Source organism: Magallana gigas, chromosome 3, assembly GCF_963853765.1.
Source record: "Magallana gigas chromosome 3, xbMagGiga1.1, whole genome shotgun sequence".
NCBI lineage: Eukaryota > Metazoa > Mollusca > Bivalvia > Ostreida > Ostreidae > Magallana > Magallana gigas.
In genome coordinates this window covers 53,477,705-53,497,880 of record NC_088855.1, presented here as the reverse complement: position 1 = coordinate 53,497,880, position 20,176 = coordinate 53,477,705, and the positions used below count along the sequence as shown (strand labels likewise).

General features: G+C 34.4%; 1 protein-coding gene across 3 annotated transcripts in view; it reads left to right on the top strand.

Moving 5' to 3' along the window:
• Positions 1–1,826: 1,826 nt before the first annotated feature.
• LOC105345801 (CD109 antigen) overlaps positions 1,827–20,176 on the top strand; it is a 147,828-nt gene continuing 129,478 nt past the window's right edge. For all 3 annotated transcript variants that reach the window (XM_066080335.1, XM_066080336.1, XM_066080334.1), the window contains exons 1-2: positions 1,827–1,978; positions 18,388–18,456. In XM_066080335.1, the coding sequence (XP_065936407.1) occupies positions 18,407–18,456 (50 nt within the window). In that variant the 5' untranslated portion in view covers positions 1,827–1,978; positions 18,388–18,406. The remainder of the gene's footprint in view (positions 1,979–18,387; positions 18,457–20,176) is intronic.

Sequence of the window (20,176 nt, the reverse complement as noted above, 5' to 3'; positions counted from 1 at the left end):
TCGTTGACGAAGTATTAGAGAAAAATATCATTATAATTATGTTCGATCAAATATTTAGATAAACAAAGCAATAAAAAAAACCCCAAAAAACATCGGTCTCATCGAAATCATTTGTCAACAGAAAATAATTTGACTTAATCAAGTAATCGATATATACATTTTTGACTTTTTTTAACATTATATAATTAGTGCCTGTTTGGGAGGGTAACAGTTGAAATTGACACCCCGAGAAAACCATTGTCAACTATTTATTTTATTATACTGAATGTCTTAATTTTAGAGAATTTTTATATTGCTTTTATATATAAATGACGTGAATTCTACGGCGAACCGTACGCGCATTATTTACACGCATGTAACAATTCGTTGTGTTACCCTTTGCTAAGTGTGTTGCTAACGCTGAGGGTAATAGAACGGATTATCAACTGCGTCTAAACCAATCAGATTTCAGTATTTAACATGAAAGTATAATGAAATATAAACCACACGGTCTTGTTTTTTAAATAAGTAACCAAGTGTATAGTGTAAGGAGGATGGATGCTAGGCAAATAAATCATCAGGTTTACTATTCTTTGAAAATGTTCTGTAGGCCTGTGCAGAGCTATTGATCGATGTGATACGAATTGTGAAACATTAACACGATTAAAAAAGAAAATTAGCAATAACTTTTTATTTATTTTTCTTATTGGTATTGCTGGCATATCAGCATAACGTAAGCAGTTAGTGAGAGCGACTCGTGTGTTTTATGAGTATTTTTATATTTCAAATATGATGTATATACTTACATCAAAATTGAATTTTCGTTAATTTTGAGGAAATAATCATTCTTGAATAAATTATTTAATATTGCTAATCTTTCAAAAAAAAGTCAAAAATTGCATAAAGTATATCGTTTTTAGCATGATTAACAAAACTATGAAGTAAATAACATTAGATAAGATTTTCCGTTCTGTTCCGCTTTCCGTTCCGTTTTCCGTTCCGCGTTTTAGCAACACCCTCTTAGGTGAATTTCCCGAGTTTGGGAACGATCGGCATACAAAAATACAATAAAACTCTACAAGTCCAAACTGACATGCAGTTGAATTAATGATATAATAAATAAGAAATACAAAGAAAAATAACAACCTGAAATAGTATAAGATCATTGTTGGAATGAGCAATTTCATTTACTATATAATTTCTATACTATTCATTGACATACATGCATGTATCTTTTCCTTATTTTTGTAATAATGTCATACTTGTCTGTTTTTGACTCTGAATTAGAAATAAATAAATGTTCTGTTCCTCCGCAGTGCAGAGTTGATATGGTCACTATTTCTTGAAATGAATTTCGATTGTTTCCATTCATTTAGCACAGAGAGCCAATCATCACTTTATTTCCAATCCAAGCTACAATGTAAGTCATTATACAGATAAGGGTCATATGAATTTACACTTCATGTGGAAATCTTTCAAATGATAAAAATGATACATTTAAAACTTGATTTGATAATATGCAATGAAATGCAAACTTTTACCTTATGATCTGTAGAAAATATTTTGTGGTCCCATCCGAGTTTGAAGTTTGAAAGACTTCTAGCGTAAAACTATACAATCATCATCATCATCAAGTCTGGAAAATTTTAGCCTGCAGCAAGAACCCTCATTTTATGCCCAAAACTTAAAGGGTCCAGAATTTGGAAATAAATTATCTAACATGACTACGGTAACTGCAATATACAAAATTTCAACTGAATGTTATTAATAAAAATTAACCAAACTGCGTGTTGTTCTCAGAATCTTGTCCTCTCAACCCCCCCCCCCCCCCCCCCCGACCATCGGATGTGCAGCATGTCTGACTCACGAGGTGTTCCGAGAATATGGTACCAAATTGTTTTGTTAGAAATCACCGAAGGGTAGCAAGGCAAGGTAGATTTAATATTAGAATTGAACGAACGGCGGTAAACAGAAAACAGGATAGATATACGCCGAGCAGGTAAGTGTGTTTATGTGAATTGTTAAAGATCGACGAGAAAACTCCCATAACTGTAGATCAGTAAAATTGGCATCCCATAAACAGATAAAGCGCATGCAATTCAACAAGTCTCAGAATGGTTAATAGATATGGCCTTTATTATGGGCCCGAGTATCAAGCTGAAAGAAATCTTATTTGCTGTCCCAAACACCTTGCAGACTTGTCCAACTGCGTCTTATATAGACTGTCAATCTATGGGAGGGTGCAGGAGGATGAGGATTGCATGGTCTCATTTGAATTAAAGTCATATGCTGTAATAGAATTTGGATCAATATGTTGTAAGCTAATTCAATGGGGCCAGCATCCCAGTGTATTCAATTGCTCATCAGCTGGTCTTATATATATATAATATCTGTATAACTGTATACCTCTCTAGACAGTGGCAGAAGGACTGTTGTACTAATGAACATGATCAGCAAACAGTAACTAAGGTTATAGATTTGTAGTAATCAATAGAAAAACTACACACATGAAATAAACAATGAGAGTTTTGTCTACAATTACATGTAATTAAATATTGTTTACTCCAAGACGTAATACATAAAGGGAACATCCAGCTCATTTTACCGTCAGTTTTGTAAAGATGCTCCACGCTAGATATTGATCTATTCATAATAAATAGTACTAGTTGTAATAACGGTATGAAAAACGTGGTACATTAACGTCTTCAGGTGTCATTATCTACACAGAAATAAACTGTCGTTAGATAATGATTCAGTTAAGTGTCCGCATGACAATTTCTGTGAAAGATGAAAGCAATTTGAGTTGCATTACGAAGAATTTAAAAAACGTGTCTCATAACAATTCTGCATTTTAAAGATTTATGATATTTATGACAAACAAGATTAAAACTATGAATTTTTGAATTAGGTATTAAAAGAAGACCCTTTACTAGCTTGGAAATATACATATATCCATGTATACCAGTTATCGATCATTAATGAAAAAAACCGACTTTTGTTCAAGTTGAAATGTAACATTGCTTTGATCAAAGCTATTAGATAAATGCAGTTTCACCCAACACAAAGATGAAGAAGTGATTTTTATAAACATGATCTTAATTAATGTTATAATTGAAATGAAAGTTTTACAAACATGAAAGCTTTACAATAATGAAAGTGCTGCAGCTCAAACTGCTATACAGCCATTATCCTCCAAGTCTCAACTTCCACTGTCCAGACGAAGTTGGGGAGAGCTTATGCTATATCCCCGGCATTCCGTCAGCGTACTCTTTGTCTGAACATGGTTAAAGTTTTTGGAGCAGGTCCTGTATCTAAGTAATTACTTGTCCTACCTTCATCAAACTAGAGTAGATGATGCATCTATAAATACTTATGGATAAAAACTTGGATGCTGAATCTGCCCGGGCCATGAATTTTGGATGCTGAATCTGGGCCATGAATTTTGGATGCTGGGGGAGGTTAGGGTTTTGAAGCAGGTGTTTTTGAAGTAAGTGCCCTTTGATGGCTATATCAAAGTTACTACTCTTTCTATCTTTACCAAACTTGCATGGAGAGTGCGTCTTATGATACTTATGCACTTGACAGGCTTGAAGGCTAAATCTGGGCCATGAATTTTGGATGCTGGAAGAGGTTAAGGTTTTTGGAGCTGCTGAAGGTTTTTGGAGCAGGTGCCCTTTGATAGACAAATCTTACTTATTTTTGATTTAATCTTTTAATTATCAAATGCATCTCCATAGGTGTTATGAATGCTGAATACCGATATGAGCCGCAGGTTTTGGATGCTGGAGGAGATTTGGAGCCGGTCTTATGTTTATGTGAATTATAGTATTTAATTATTCAAACTTGCTTATATAGTTAATTTGACAATGTGAACGAAAATTGACCTTATTTATCTAGATGCTTAGGAAGTTTTAAGATTTTAGAACAATTAAATCAAATGGTGTTAGGGTCTTGGAGCTGGTTACAAAATGGTGGAAATTCTGTTGATACATGTACCTATAGTCAGACTTGCACAGTTAAATAAATTGAGGTTGCTTCAGATTCAGAACTTGATATTGATTATCCATGGATAAAGCATATTTAGTTTTTTGAGTAGTTAAATGCAGGTTGGAATATTAGATAACATGCTTTCATGACCAACTTTCATAATTCATGTGTAACTTTAATTTGGATTTGAAGGTAAGGCTAGCTTCAGATACAGAGGCTGATCTCAATTATCAATGAATGCTAAGACAACCTTGTCCTACCTCACTCAAACTTGCTTAATAGATGTGCTTATTGATTTATGTAATAATAATATTTTTATTATATACCCCTCAATTTTCCTTTCTTGATACTGTCAATTTTATGGAGTGTGATACGATTTTCTGGATTCCATACTATGGGTTTCCGATTGCTTAACACCATTCTCTGAAAAAGATGATGCACAAGTAGTACACATAATATAAAGTGTGCTTTTGCGCATTTTAAAAGAGTTCATTTGAAAATAGCTTTTTTATACATGTATAACAGTAACTTGATCCAAGGGGAGTTTCCAGGCACGGATCACATGGAGTTTCCAGGCACGGATCATCAGATCAAACGAGATGGCTTTCCAGGCACGGATCACATGGAGTTCCAGGCGCGGATCATCAGATCAAACGAGATGGCAACATGATCCAGCTCCAATTTGGATCAAGTTACTGTTACACTGATAAATTTATTGTACACCCTTGTCAATTTAAAAGTTTTAATCACAAAACTATCTTTTTAAAATCAACTTTATAATGTTTACTTCTGTAACAAAGCTTTTTTTATATGAACTCTTTTAAAATGTGTTTAAGAACAGACTTTTTTATTTTATGTGTACTGTAACATCATCAAGTTTCAGGAAACCTACAGTGTGAAATCCAGAAAATTGGATCATACTCTGTAAAATTGACAGTATCAATATGGGTATATAATATTATTATACCCGCACTTTCTAAAGAAAGTTCGGGTATATTGTTGTTACCCTGTTCCGTCCGTCCGTCCGTCCGTCCGTCTGTCCGTCCGTCCGTCCGTCCGTCTGTCACGTTTTACTTTCTCAAACTGCTCTTACATCTTATAAACCAGCAAACTGAACTCTTGGAGTTTGATTTGGGGTATCATGTTGTTTTGTAAAAAAGTTTCAAAAATTCTCTGTTAGTCCTGGGGGTCAAATAATTGGTAAAAAATGACGTTTTTTCACAAAAAACCTTCTTCCTCGAACTCCTCCTACATTTTCAAAAGTAGACAAATCATCTTTTGGAATATGTTTTAGGGTATCCTATAGATGCGCAATAAGGTTTCGGAATTTTCAATTTTGTCCTGGGGGTCATTTAATGGCTAAAAAATGACGGTTTTTTACAAAAAAACTGGTTTAAAAAACGTCATTTTTTTTAAGCAGTAGCCAAATGATCATCTAGAATATGATTGGGGGTGTCATATTGAGGCATGATCAGGTTCCAGAATATTTTTTTTAATTAAGGGGATCAGTGGGCAACAAAAAATGACGTTTTTTGGCAAAAAAAATATGGTTCCCAGAACTCCTCTTACAACTTTTGGAGTAGCTACATCATCTCTTGGGATATAATTGGGGCTGTCCTATAGATGTGCAATAAGGTTTTAAAAGTTTAAATTTCATCCTGGGAGTCAAATAGTAGCAGAAAATTGACGTTAATCACTAAAAAATCAAACATTGATCCAAGAGCTCCTCTTATGATTTAATGGATAGACAATCATATCTTGGGATATGATAGGGACTGTTCTATAGATGTGCAGTAAGGTTTTCAAAATTTAAATTTCATCCAGGGAGTCAAAATGTAGCAGAAAAATTGACGTTTATCACTTAAAAAAAACATAGATCCTAGAACTCCTTTTATGATTAAATGGATAGACACATCATATCTTAGGATATGAAAGGAACTGTTCCATAGATGTGCATTACGGTTTTGAAAAATTAAATTTATCCCTGAGGCCCATTACCTACCGGTACATACCTTTTGATGCCCTTTAAGGATCAAGAATATATATGGTTAAGGGGTGGGGATCTCAACCGTTTTCGAGATATTCGTGCACTTCCTGTTCAAGGGGGGTCATGACAACCCCCGGGGCCCATGACCTACATACCATTTGATGCCCCTTGACACAAGGTACAAGAATATATATGGTTTAAGGGTGGGGATCTCAACTGTTTTGAAGATATTAAGGGACTTGCTGTTTGAGGGCGTCAGGACCACCCACAGGGCCCATGACCTACATAACATTTGATGCCCCTTGACATCAGAAACATGAATATATATGGTTTAGGGGTCATGATTATAACAGTTTCTGAGATATATGGTAATTTCAAATTCCTGGGGGGTGGGGATGACCCCAGGGGTCAGATCTAATAAACCCTATATATTGCCAGTAACAGCCAATATATGATTATGAAAACCCTATATTATTATCTTTGTCCGTTTTCAAGTTACCATTTACAATAGAGTCTATGATTCTTTCTACAAGGTTCAATGTTAGACCCCACACCCTTTTGACACCCCCCTCCCCCCCCCCCCCCCCCCCCCTCCCCCGAAAAGTGGTTGTCTAACCCAAAATGAGAAAAATCAAACCAGGGTGCACAACTAGATTTGCAGGCCTATCATATCCTAGAGTTTTGTACAATTATGTTCAGCCATCTCTGAGAAACAAGTTCAGAGCGGGAAAGAAAAAAAAGAAGATGAAGAATATATACATGTATTAAGAACCGTACAAAAACAATAAGTCTCCAAACTTCATTCAGGAGACTTAATAATTAATAAAGATTAAATAGAGATAGGATCATCAAACATCAATAATTTAAAGATAATTGACAATTTCTGATTCTAAGGGGGTCAGGATGACCCCTTAGGGTCATGACTTACATGCCATAATGATCTGATGCGCCTGCATGACCTAAGGAGGAATAATATCTTTGGATTAAGGTGGGGATCTCAATGGTTTTTATGATATTTGATAATTTCAGGAAGAGCACTTGGGATCATGACCTACATACCATCTTAAATGCCTTGAACAAAGAAACAATAATATAATATGTACATGATATATGATTCAATTTAAGAACCCAGATATAGATCAATCATCTGTTTTGTAATACTTCCTATGTATATATACATGTACATGTATTAGTTTGTGTTTTGTTCTATACTATTCATGTTCATGACTGTAGTATGGCGTAGTCTTATTTTAAATTACATTAAAAAATTGTCAAATATATGACTTGGAACCCCCACTCCCAAACAAACTCAAATATAAACTGTTCTCTCTCCCCCCCCCCCCCCCCTTCCTTGTCGAATAATCTATTAAAATCAAAATATAATTTGGGTGTCTAAAAACTTTTATAAACTGGTAAAAAATGTTATTCTTAAAAAAAATTACATTACACCTTGCATAATTGACAAATGATCTATTGAGATACGATCAGAGGTCATATTTCTACCTTGGGATCAATAAGTAGTATTCATTGACAAGTTAAAATTAATTAATAACAATAAATGATTCAAATTATAAATGTTTATACTCCACATTCATCCCCCCCCCCCCAATCTAACCTGCTTATAAAGATTCAGTCTTCTTAATACATTCTTACATGTGTACAGTAGCAAATTTTAAATCATTTCTTGATTGCTTTTTCTCTCGTGATTCACATTAACATTTTGGAAATTGCTTCATTCAATTTTTAAGATTTATAAACAAAATGTTATATGCATCACTGCCATGTGTATTCACCTATTTGGGGCAATTGTAAAGTCTCCTAAACAAAGCAGTGACATCATTAGGCTAGGAATTACCCACATGGATCAAACACTACTGTATAACATATGAATAAGATAAAATACATTATTATTTCTAGTTCTAAAATGTCAGGGTGTCTCCAAGGGGGCATAATCTTACAATACAATTTTACGCGCAATGACACAAAGAGCAAAAATAAATTAAACGGTTTAGGGATGAGGATCTCAGATCTCAGAAGTTAACAAATAACAGTGTATCATATAATTTCCTATTTCATAAAGGGGGGGGGGGGGGGGGGTAAAGACAACACCTGGGGGTCATTAATGTACTTTACACCAGTTGATGCATCATAATGACTTTAGAAGATATTTTGTATTTTCCTGTTTCGTGGGGTCAGAACAGTCCCATAAGGTCATGACCTACATTGTATTTGATGCATTATAATACATTAAGAAAGAAATACTCCTTCCTTCCTATTATTACTCATATAAAAAATATAAGTGTCTACACTTACTTACATATGAAATACACAAATTTAATAAGAAATTGTTTATACAGGGTCAATATGGTGTCAACTCAACAGTGCATGCAGTCTGACAAATGAAAAAAATAACTTTTGCAACTAAAATGACAGAAATTTTACAAATGCGAAAGGATAGGTAACGATGATAAGCTTATTTAAATATTAAAAGATGATGATACAGTATGCTGTCAAAGGGAGATTACATTTAGAAAGTGAAAGTAGAACTTATATACATGTGTATGTATGCTGGCAGGAATCCCATGCTGGCATCTTATTATATTGTGCTACTGCTACTACATGTATTATGCTTACCTAAATTGGTCAACATCATAATGATAATCCAATTAAAACACAATAATGAATTCCTTTAGCTGATCTTAACTACCGTAATCCTTTTCTGCATACGGAAAACACAGACATGTATGTATGGGTGTTGCTAAAACGCGGAACGGAAAACGGAACGGAATGGAAAATATCATCACGTTTATCCCTTAAAAAGGGTATAGACTGGCCAGAAACGATTTACTTTGTATCTTTTATTTATATCTAATGAATGATTATCAACATGTTGCTATCTTATTAATATTCATATGAATGTCTATCAATTATAGCATTGTATTCATTCGGCTTTAGTTGAGTACGAAACGGAAAAATCAAATGTATACGAATTGTGAAATATTAACATGATTAAACGAGCAAATTAGCTATAACTTTTTACTTATTTCTCTTATATGGTATTGCTGGCATATTAGCGTAACGTACGCAGTTAGTGAAAGCGTTTTATGCGTGTTTTGAGTATTTTTATATTATTTTCAAATATGATGTACATGTATATACTTACATCAAAATTGAATTTTCGGTGTTCTAGACGATCTTTTATCATACAGACGATACAGTATCATTGAGATGGAAGAAAAAAACTGTAGGACTGACGACATTAAAAAATTAAAATACAGTAAACATTAAAATACCCGGTAATTTGTGAAACTAGTACCCGGTAATTTGTGAAACTAGTATTTTTAGCAATGCAATTTTGTTTACGTTTGCATTACAAAGCATGCAGTTGTTTATTCCAGCAGCTATATACATATGATCCGAATAGAGAGCTCTAGACGTTGCCTGGTTTGATTTTCCGATTATATATTGGGACTATAGTCTGTCGATCCCAAAATATTCATGCAGCACATTTGGACGATTTATAATGGAAAATGTTGACATCTTTTCTCCATTTGGAAGTCACTCAGAAGACCTTGCACAATTTTTCAACACCATCATCCGGGTCTGTTAAAATGCAAAACCCCGTAGACTTCTTTATTTTTAGCCTTGTATTTATACCAGCTGATAAGCTAGAGAGGACGTTTTAAAGAAAGAATAATGAGAATGTTTAATGCTTCTAAAAGAGAATCGCTTGAACCCTGAGGTATATATAAATATACAGCAAAAAGTGAATCGAGGATATTTTGGGACAGAATATAGTGGTCAATGCATGTACTGTTAATTTTGAGGAAATAAATATTCTTGAATAAATAATCTAATATTGCTAATCTTTCAAAAAAATTAAAAAGGTACATAAAGTATATCGTTTTAGCATACTTAACAAATCTCATGCGCGGATCCAGAAAATTTTTCCAGGGGGGGTCCGAAGGATAATTGTGTTTGCCAGGGGGGGTCCGAGGCATATTTTCGCGATAATTTTACTATGTAAATTTAATAAATTTTCATTTTCCAGGGGGGGTCGGGACCCCCCCGACCCCCCCTCTAGATCCGCACATGAATCTATGAGGTAAATAACATTAGATAAGATTTTCCGTTTTCCTTCCGTTCCGTTTTCCGTTCCGCGTTTTAGCAACACCCATGTATGTATACACGTGATCCCATCTAATCGAAGAGCTGGGTAAAACTAGTACCCGCTAATGAGACTTGCAAACCTGTGTTGTGTACGTAACTTCAGACAAAGATCAGTCATTTGTAACATGCATGTATCTTTATGACCTATTCTTCAAATCCACTTGCACTATTTTATTAGGTAAATAACAGCTTTAAGGTGGTGCAGGACACCTGCATATTGTGATGTACATGTATACTTCCTATGGAGATAAACAATAAAGTATGTTGACTATTGATTAAATATTTACCCCCCCCCCCAAATAATGTTACCTAACATTGAAGCGCAATGGGTTAGAGCGTTTACATGTCTGTAAGAGCATTGGGGTCCAAGGTGTATTTTTGGTAATTTACGAATTTTCATGGGGAGGGGGGGTCTGGACCCCTCACTCCCACCCCTTCTCTAAATCTGTGCATACGATGATGTTCATGTAGGCATACAGAAGCAAATCTAAAACCGGCAACCGCCACAGGGAGGGGGCATAATTTAATTTTTAATTTTGTTTGTAATAATTATATAGACCATTATACTTCCTATGACATAAAATGTTAAGATTATTGATTAACTGAAAATGCTCATGTCACGATGTGTATTATCATATGGGCAGGGATCTCATCCTTCAGTTATGAAAATTATAATTTTTAAATGTATTACCGGAGTTTGCATGTAGCCTTCATTTTTAAGTAAACTGGTATAAAACAGTGTTATTTAGGGGCAAACACATGGTGCGGGTATTACTGTCTAATGACAGCATCTAGTTAAATATTAAATTACATGCTACAGTATAATATTGTGAAATATTACATGGTACAATATTGTATCATATCACATGATATGTTATCCTATCATATAATACATTATTAATTGTATCGTATGATAGAATATCATATTATATGATACAATATTATGTGATACAATATCATATTAATTATTGAAGTTGTTTTTTACTCTTTGTCAGTAGAGGCAAACTTTTGGTTAATCTCTATGATTTTGCCAAAAGTTTATCGGACGCTCATATTTTGTGAGTTGTGGCAAACTTACTGCAAACTCCTCAAGAAATGTCAGAAGTTCGCCCCAAACATTTTTTCTGTTTGAACAAATAAGTATTATTCCTTGTAGGTCTTCATTAAAGCTTATTATTCTTTATTATACAATTAATTAATTACTAGCTCTCTGATTTACTGCAATTCAACAATTTAGAAAAAGATAGCCATAGGATCTCTCATAATTTGCAATGGTATATGATTTTTATCCAACAAAAACACACAAGTTGGATAAAAATCATATATACCAATTATAAGAGATTCCTTTTATCATGTTTTACCACATCTTTTGTTAAACCTCAATCTTTATTGTAAAAATTATAATTCTGAGACACACAACACATTTACTACAAGACATCAACAACTTTACGCATGCAAAATAGTTCCTCGATGATAAACAAACAAGCATCTCTCTTTCTTGCATATTTTTAATATCAATTTATGAAAAAAATGTAACAGCATTAAATGCTTCACATTTATAACTACTCTTTTCAACTGAATTATTTTGTTACTTTTTAATTCTACATCAATCATCCACCTAAAGCTACGTAATGTTTAATTATAATGTCACATGGCATAAGAACACACAGTTTAATATTATATAAATAGTGCCTGTTTGGGAGGGTAACAGTTGAAATTGACACCCCTAGAAAACCATTGTCAACCAACGCGAAGCGGAGGTTGACAATGGTTTTCGAGGGGTGTCAATTTCAACTGTTATCCTACCAAACAGGCACTATTTATTTTGTTATACTGAATGTTTTAATTTTAAAGAAAACTTAACTGCTTTTACATAGGAATAACGTGAATTCTACAGCGAACCGTACGCGCATAATTTTCGCGCATGTAATATTTTTTAATGTTACCCGTTGCTAAGTGCGTTACTAACGCTGAAGGTAATATAAAATATTATTAACTGTGTCTTAACCAATCAGATTTCAGTATTTAACATGAAAGTATAACAACAAAAATTTATTACATGAGTGATATCCACCATATATTGAGCTAAAAATGCAATGAAAGGTTTTATTATATGATTGATCAATTCCTAGCTCTCTGATTCGCTGATGTCCAACAATCTAGATATAAATCAAACGTTAAATTCACCTGCACGTGACCTAGGAGGTCAATATAACATTTGATTTTCTCTACATTGGACTAAAAGTAGATCGTCCTATGAAATATCACGTTTCTCAATTTGTTTGGCTATGGTTTCAAACTAAAATCTTCGCTTGATAACACTCAATTGGATATGTCTGTATCATTTTGTCGCTAAATCATATAATAAAACAATTATTGCTGGGTTTTTTCTATCAATATGATGATTTAGCTACCCTCAAAGTACAATATTAACCTCGCTCTAAATCATCGTATTGACCTAATAAACAGCAATAATTGTATAGCATTCACTTGCACATTACCAACAAGGTTAATGTAACACACAATTTTGTCATATATTTATTTTTTTGTTGTCGTCTAATGAAATTTCATGTTACTCATTTCATGTGTTCAGCAATGACTTTGACAACATTATAAAAGGTGGTGAGATACCGCTCAATTTGCTATGTCTGCAATATCAAATTGTCACTGAATCATGTTATAAAACTGGTTTTTTAGCTCACCTGAGCTGAAAGCGCAAGTGAGCTTTTCTGATCACAGTTTGTCCGTCGTCCATCTGTCTGTCTGTCTGTCTGTCTGTCCGTCTGTAAACTTTTCACATTTTAGACTTCTTCTCTAAAACCTCTTATCCAATTTCAACCAAATTTGGCACAAAGCATCCTTATGGTAAGGCAAATGTAAATTGCAGAAATGAAAGACCTATCTTTATTCAAAGCTGAGAAAACCTCGAAACTGTAGAAAAAGGGGGGGTGCATTTTTAAAAATCTTCTCAAGAACTACGGAGTCAAATTCAATGTAGTTTAGCATAAATTATTCTTAAGGGAAGGAAAATATAAATTGTAAAAATTAAGGGCTAATTCTGTTTCAAATTTGAGTAATTTACGGAAATTATAATAAGACAGAGAGAATGAGGGTCAATCAGTTTAACTTCGGGTTCGGTATTCCATATCTCAAAACCCTCTTTGAAACAAAGAAGCGGCCATTCTGAACGTATAAGAAATGGGTCAATCTGACAGAGATGAATTTGGTTGTTGTGTAACAGTTTGCGTGCGTAAGGAATATTTGAAACGTGCAAGATACATTAATGCCGATTTTGTGAAGTAAATTGAGATTAAATATTCCAATTCGTTGACATTTTCACCTTTGACGGTGGTTTTAGCTTGTTTTGATTTTCGTTTTGTTTTCATGAATTACGGTTTGTAACTTAGGGGAACTATCGCCTGTATTTTGTAATTTTTATGTACCAATCAAATATAGACATCGGAAAGTAAGACAGCTGACTGTTACTTGTGGAAAATAAGATACATTAACAGGTACTGTACTTTAACAACTAAAATAAAAATTCTAATGGTAATACGGTATGTGTTTTGCGTAATAGTTGATAACCGGTACTGCAATGTGTTTTAGGCTAGTTATAAGTATTTCCCCGTCTATTCAGTCTAAACGGAGATTAATTTTGCTGATGGAAATACTAAGTGCGTGTACATGTAGCAGAGACATAAATAATTGTTAGCTCACCTGAGGTGAAATATACAGAGATATATCTTTAAAAATATTCTTTTCAAAAATCAATCGGCCAAAAAAGCTGTAACTTGTATGGAAGCATCCTCAAGTAGTGTAGATTCAAGCTTGTCCAAACAATGATCTCCCGGGTACGGTGGGGCCCCAATGGGGGATCAAATTTTTAGATACAAATGTATAGAGAAAAATCATTAAAATCTTCTTTTCAAAAACCAGTTAGCTAGAAAAACTGGAACTGTGGAAGCATCTTCAGGTAGTGTAGATTCAATTTATTTCAAATCACGATCCCCGGGGGTAAGGTGGGGCCACAATGGGGGGTCGAAATTTTTACATAGGAATACATAGAGAAAAATCTTCTCAACAAAAACCAGTAGGCCAGAAAAGCTGTAACTTGTTTGGAAGCATCCTCGGGTAGTGTAGATTCAAATTTGTTCAAACCATGATCCCGGGGGTAGGGTGCGGCCACAATGGGTGGGTCGAATTTTACATAGGAATACATAGCGAAAACTCTTTAAAAAAATTTCTTCTCAAAAACCAATTGGCCAGAAAAGCTGTAACTTGTGTGGAAGCATCCTCAGGTAGTGTTGATTCATTCTAGTTTTTTCAAACCATGATTTCAGGGGATAGGGTGGGTCCACCATGCGGGGTCAAATTATGGTGGTGCGTGTAATTCGGTATTATCTCTACGTAATAGTTTATTAATGCAACATGTTCTATTAAGATGTTCAGCAATTTCAATCTAAACGGAGATTATTCTCCCTGTTAGAAATATATAACTAAAGTATATATGATGAAAAATAAATTGAGTTTTCTCTTTGGTTAAATTGTTTACAAATTCCTATAATTTTACTAACCTGAGAGTAAAGCTTCGAGTTATAAGCAAGATACAGAGCTTTGCGCATAATGCTACTATATGTTTGTACACAAAGCTGAGGTCATTCTTTAGTTTGTTTATATTTTAAATGCAGCTATGCTGAATAGGAAATACCAAGTTTAAAATTCTTGAGAGAAGAGAAGGCCAATTAAATTTTTCAATGTTTTTAATTTGAGAAATTGAGCGCATTCATTCTGGTGCATTTTCTTCTTTCACATATAGAATTTTTTTAAATACAATAAGTAGCAAGTAGTGGAGGGAGAAAATGTACCTTTATGCTCTCATGTATTTTAATCGTTTTATAATGGGGGGGGGGGGGGCTTAAATAAAGGGAACTGAAAGTGAACCGTGAACACCAACTGATAATTTAGTTATTTATATTGCATATGATCTTATTTTCGGTAAAAATTGTATTCCATGAAGGTAAATATGTCAAAGATAAATATATGCAAAAATAAGTGAAAAGTCGGATATTCATTTTTGGGAGTTGATTTGAATCAACTCTCCTATGCAGTTACTCAGGCAAACCGAAAGTGAAACAGTGTTTGGACCTAAGCACAAATCAACACCGCTGACAACATTTAGTTCTAATCAATAAATTCGATGTAATGAGTTCTTAAGCATTGTCCTTAAAGAAAACTCATTTATAGTTACCTTGTAAAAAGTCAGATTTTAAATGGTACGAACAATTCGGATATTTTTTGAAGTCGTACATTTTATGTATTCCTACGCCAGAGTTCAATATAGTCTCGTTCAACCAGACGCTTGGCTGTCTCCGTAAATCTCCGACAAGCAGAGATTCTCTCTTGCTTGTCGGAGATTAACGGATACAGATGAGAGTCTGGTTGAACGAGAGTAGAGTTCAATTTTGCTTGGATCCATACAATTTCTCATAACTTTTTCGATTACTAATTCGTAGTAATTATGGAATAGTTATTTGAATATTACACATCATAATTGATATCGGGTTCTCACGAAATTCCTGTAGGATTCAGATTATAAAAATGTGCGTAATTCAAATACTTATAGGAATTTACTTGCCACGCAAATGTTTAATCAACTCCCGTCAGTACTTCAGTACTTTGATTGGTTAATCTACCGAGGGGCCACATGGCACGATATCCTTTGAACGCCCATATAAAGCCAGTGTTGCTCAGATGAGCGATGTGGCCCATTGGGCCTCTTGTTTATCAATATGATGATTTAGCAATCCAAGAAGGACAATATTGACCTTGAAAACATCAAAAATTGTATACTTTGGAATCATTTTATGTTTGTGGATAGCCAAAATTTTCCTGGTTCGTTGGGATGTAATTTCGTTGGTAGTGTAGTCGGGATAATTGTAATATACAATTATTTAATGCTTGAGCAGTCAATAGACCAGAATATTTTTCCCGAGGTGCAGGGAACAGCTCAGTACGATCTATTGCCCGAGGCCAACGGCCGAGGGCAATAGATCATACTGAGCTGTTCCCTGCTCCAAGGGAAAAATTCTGGTCTATTGACTGTTCAAGCATTAAATAATTGTTTTATTACCTAATTCCTTCTTAAGTTTTCGGGGATTACAATTTGCATATTGCAAATGTTTTTCGTGCCATTATGCAATGTATTAAGATTTTTTTTTTCATTTTTTTATTTTTTACATGCACAAAACCTGTTGCATGCATCACAACATCTCAATATAATATAAGTTTACACAAAGAAGGGGGGGGGGGGGGGGTCTTCAACGCATTATCTTTTAAATAGTCTTTTACCTTATATGAGGCTTTTAAACTGTTGATTAGTTGATTATTTGATACTCCATTTTGAATTTGGTTTCACCCATTCCTAAAAACAGCGTCTATGTAAAGGAATATACATTCCCTGAGAACTATCGAAAGGATGTAACATTAATTAACATACCCGCGTTCTTAAATACGTTGCCGGTCCAATAGATTGCAGTCTATTGACCGGCGGTCCAATAGATCACAGTCTATTGACCGGCGGTCCAATAGATCGCAGTCTATTGACCGGCAGTTCAAAATAGACGCAAATATTTGATTTGTAATAAAACAACAAAATATCTTTGATTAGGTAATAATATAAAATATTAAACAAATGCTTGTATACACGATCGTGGGGATGTAAATTCGTTGGCAAGGGTTACCCACGAAAACCACCAACATTGGTCCCCCACGAACAATGATGATTCCACAGTAGTTATATGTGTAGAATTTCTTTATAGCGTACGTAGCAAACAAAAGACAAAGTAGTCTATCTTGCTACACAATTTGTTCCACAAGATATCTCATTGTTTTCTTGATTTGAATTGTTATTTTCTAACATTTTGGCACACCCAAGTGGGCCAGAGGTTCCATCATGTGAACTTTTCTGATCAAAATTTGTTGGTTGTCTGTCATCCTTGTAAAAGTTTCACATTTGTTACTTCTCTAGAACCTCTCTGTAACAAACAAGAGAAAGCATTGGCACAGAATTTGGATCAACAACTGTAAGAGTGGGTTATGTTATACATAATTTTGATTTAGCCCAAGAAGGGGGTACAGTTGCTTTGACCCTCTATTCTGTTCTAAATTGCTTAATTTGACTAGTATACACATGTTATATCTTTTATATGATGCAAACACTATATATCTGATGCCAAAGATTTCAGCCATATGCAGTATATTTCTGTTTGGTGAGAAACTTTCTACTGTAGTGCATGAACAAAGAAAAGAATTAAGGTTTTATGACTGTAAGAGGTAAAATGTTAATTTTGTTACTTCACAAAAAAGTCCACAGTTTATAATTATAGTTATTATAGAATCCCCTTGCATACACAGAAAGACAGGGTGTCCCAGCATTAACATGATAAGAGTACCCAGTTTCACCTTAAGTGTCAATACAATTTTTATTACTTCACAAAAAAGTCCACAGTTTATAATTATATATAGTTATAATGGAATCCCCTTGCACACAGAGAGAAACAGGTTGTCCTATCATTAACATGATAAGGGTACCCAGTTTCACCTTACTACCAGTGTCAATACAATGAATTTACAAGTGATGAAGAGACCATGGAATCTATGACAAAGCACAAATGGTATTCACAAAGTGTTCCCTGACAAAACATATCTCAGAACTCAGTCAAATGAAACCTATGAGTGGTATTTTTAGATTTGTGCGTGACTTAGGTCTTCAGTTTTGTTCTGGTTGGATAAGTTAACTGCAATGTTAACACACCAGATATTTAATCAAGTTGTTAAACATTGATGAAGTAAAACGTTTTCCCAAAATGGAAAATGAATAAAATGGTGAATTAAGCTTTTACTAAATTTGAAAGTTGAAAATTACAAAATGCATGTGATATAAAAATACAGTTTCCTATTTCCTTACATAAACATGATAAAATAAAATAAAATTTTGGTATCTTTTTAATCAAGCTATTTGAAACAAAGAATATTTTATCTTCACTGAAATTCATTATTTTATTTTATTTTTTCATAACATGGATAATAAAATGATTGGGGGGATATATAATTTATACATCTTTCAAGCAGACCAAAGTAGGTAACTATATGATTGATTTTATATATATATAAAAGTACCTATGGCCAGACAGGTAGACAGCTGTAGTATCTAAGAAAGCATCATTTTTATCTAGGTAATATACCTGTATGTTTTACCTGCACAGGTGTGTCTGACAGAAAAAAATGACCAGAATATGGATGATTCTGATGCTGGCTCTCCCAACCACTGCCAGGTAGGGGGTCTTAGTTTTTATCATATTTCCAGTTTCAGATTTTGTGGGCTTAATTAAGAGGCAGTATTGCTTCTTAAAGGTGAAAAAAATCCTGCAGTACACGATATTACTCTGGTACTACCATAATATTTGACTGTAGAATTTCCAAGTTGTATCAAATGCCAAAGACAATTTTTTCCCTAATTAAATTTGAACTGAAATTTGATTAGATTAGAATTCAATAATGTTGTGGCTGTCTGAATTGTTGGCACCAACACTGCAGCCATTGGTTCTGTACCTTTTTAGCTCACCTGAGCCAAAGGCTCAAGTGAGCTTTTCTGATCACAATTTGTCCGTTGTCTGTCGTTGTCGTCGTTGTCGTTGTCGTCGTTGTCGTTGTTAACTTTTCACATTTTCATCTTCTTCTCAAGAACCACTGGGCAGATTTCAACCAAATTTGGCACAAAGCACCACTAGGTGAAGGGGATTCAAGTTTGTTCAAATGAAGTGCCACGCCCTCTTTAAAGGGGAGATAATTGAGAATTATTGAAAATTTGTTGGTATTTTTCAAAAATCTTCTTCTCAAAAACTATTCGGCCTGAAAAGCTTAAACTTGTGTGGAGGCATCGTCAGGTAGTGTAGATTCAAGTTTGTTCAAATCATGGTCCCCGGGGGTAGGGAGGGGCCACAAGAGGGGGATCAAGTTTTTCATAGGAATATATAGAGAAAATCTTTAAAAATCTTCTTCTCAAAAACTATCAAACCAGAAAAGCTCAAATTAAAATGGAAGCATCCTCAGGTAGTGTAGATTCAAGTTTGTTCAAATCATGGTCCCCGGGGGTATGGCGGGGCCACAATTGGGGGTCAAGTTTTACATGGGAATATATAGAGAAAATCTTTAAAAATTTTCTTCTCAAAAATTATTAAGCCAGAAAAGCTCAACTTTGAGTGGAAGCATCCTCAGGAAGTGGAGATTCAAGTTTGTTCAAATCATGGTCCCCGGGGGTAGGGTGGGGCCACAATTGGGGGGTCAAGTTTTACATGGGAATATATAGAGAAAATCTTTAAAAATCTTCTTCTCAAAAACTATGAGGCCAGGAAAGTTCAACTTTGAGTGGAAGCATCCTCAGATAGTGTAGATTCAAGTTTGTTCAAATCATGATCCCCGGGGGTAGGGTGGGGCCACAATTGGGGGATCAAGTTTTACATAGGAATAAATAGAGAAAATCTTTAAAAATCTTCTTCTCAAAAACTATTAGGCCAGGAAAGCTCAGCTTTTAGTGGAAGCATCCTCAGGTAGTGTAGATTCAAGTTTGTTCAAATCATGATCCCTGGGGGTAGGGTGGGGCCACAATTGTTGGATAAATTTTTATATAGAAATATATAGAGAAAATCTTTAAAAAAAATTTCTTTTAAAAACTTTTTGGCCAAGAAAGCTCAAATTGGCGTGTAACCATCCTCAGATAATGTAGATTCAAGTTTGTTCAAATCATGGTCCCTGGGGGTAGGGCGGGGCCACAATGGGGGATAAATGTTTATATATGTATAGAGAAAAACTCTTCTTCTCAAAACTATTAGGCCAGGAAAGCCCAAATTTGAGTGGAGGATCCCCAGATCATATAGATTCAAGTTTGTTTATTAATAGTCCAGGGGTAGGGTGAGGCCACAATGGGGGATGAATTTTACTTAGGAATATATAGAGAAAATCTTTAAAAATCTTCTTTTTAAAGACTATTTGGCC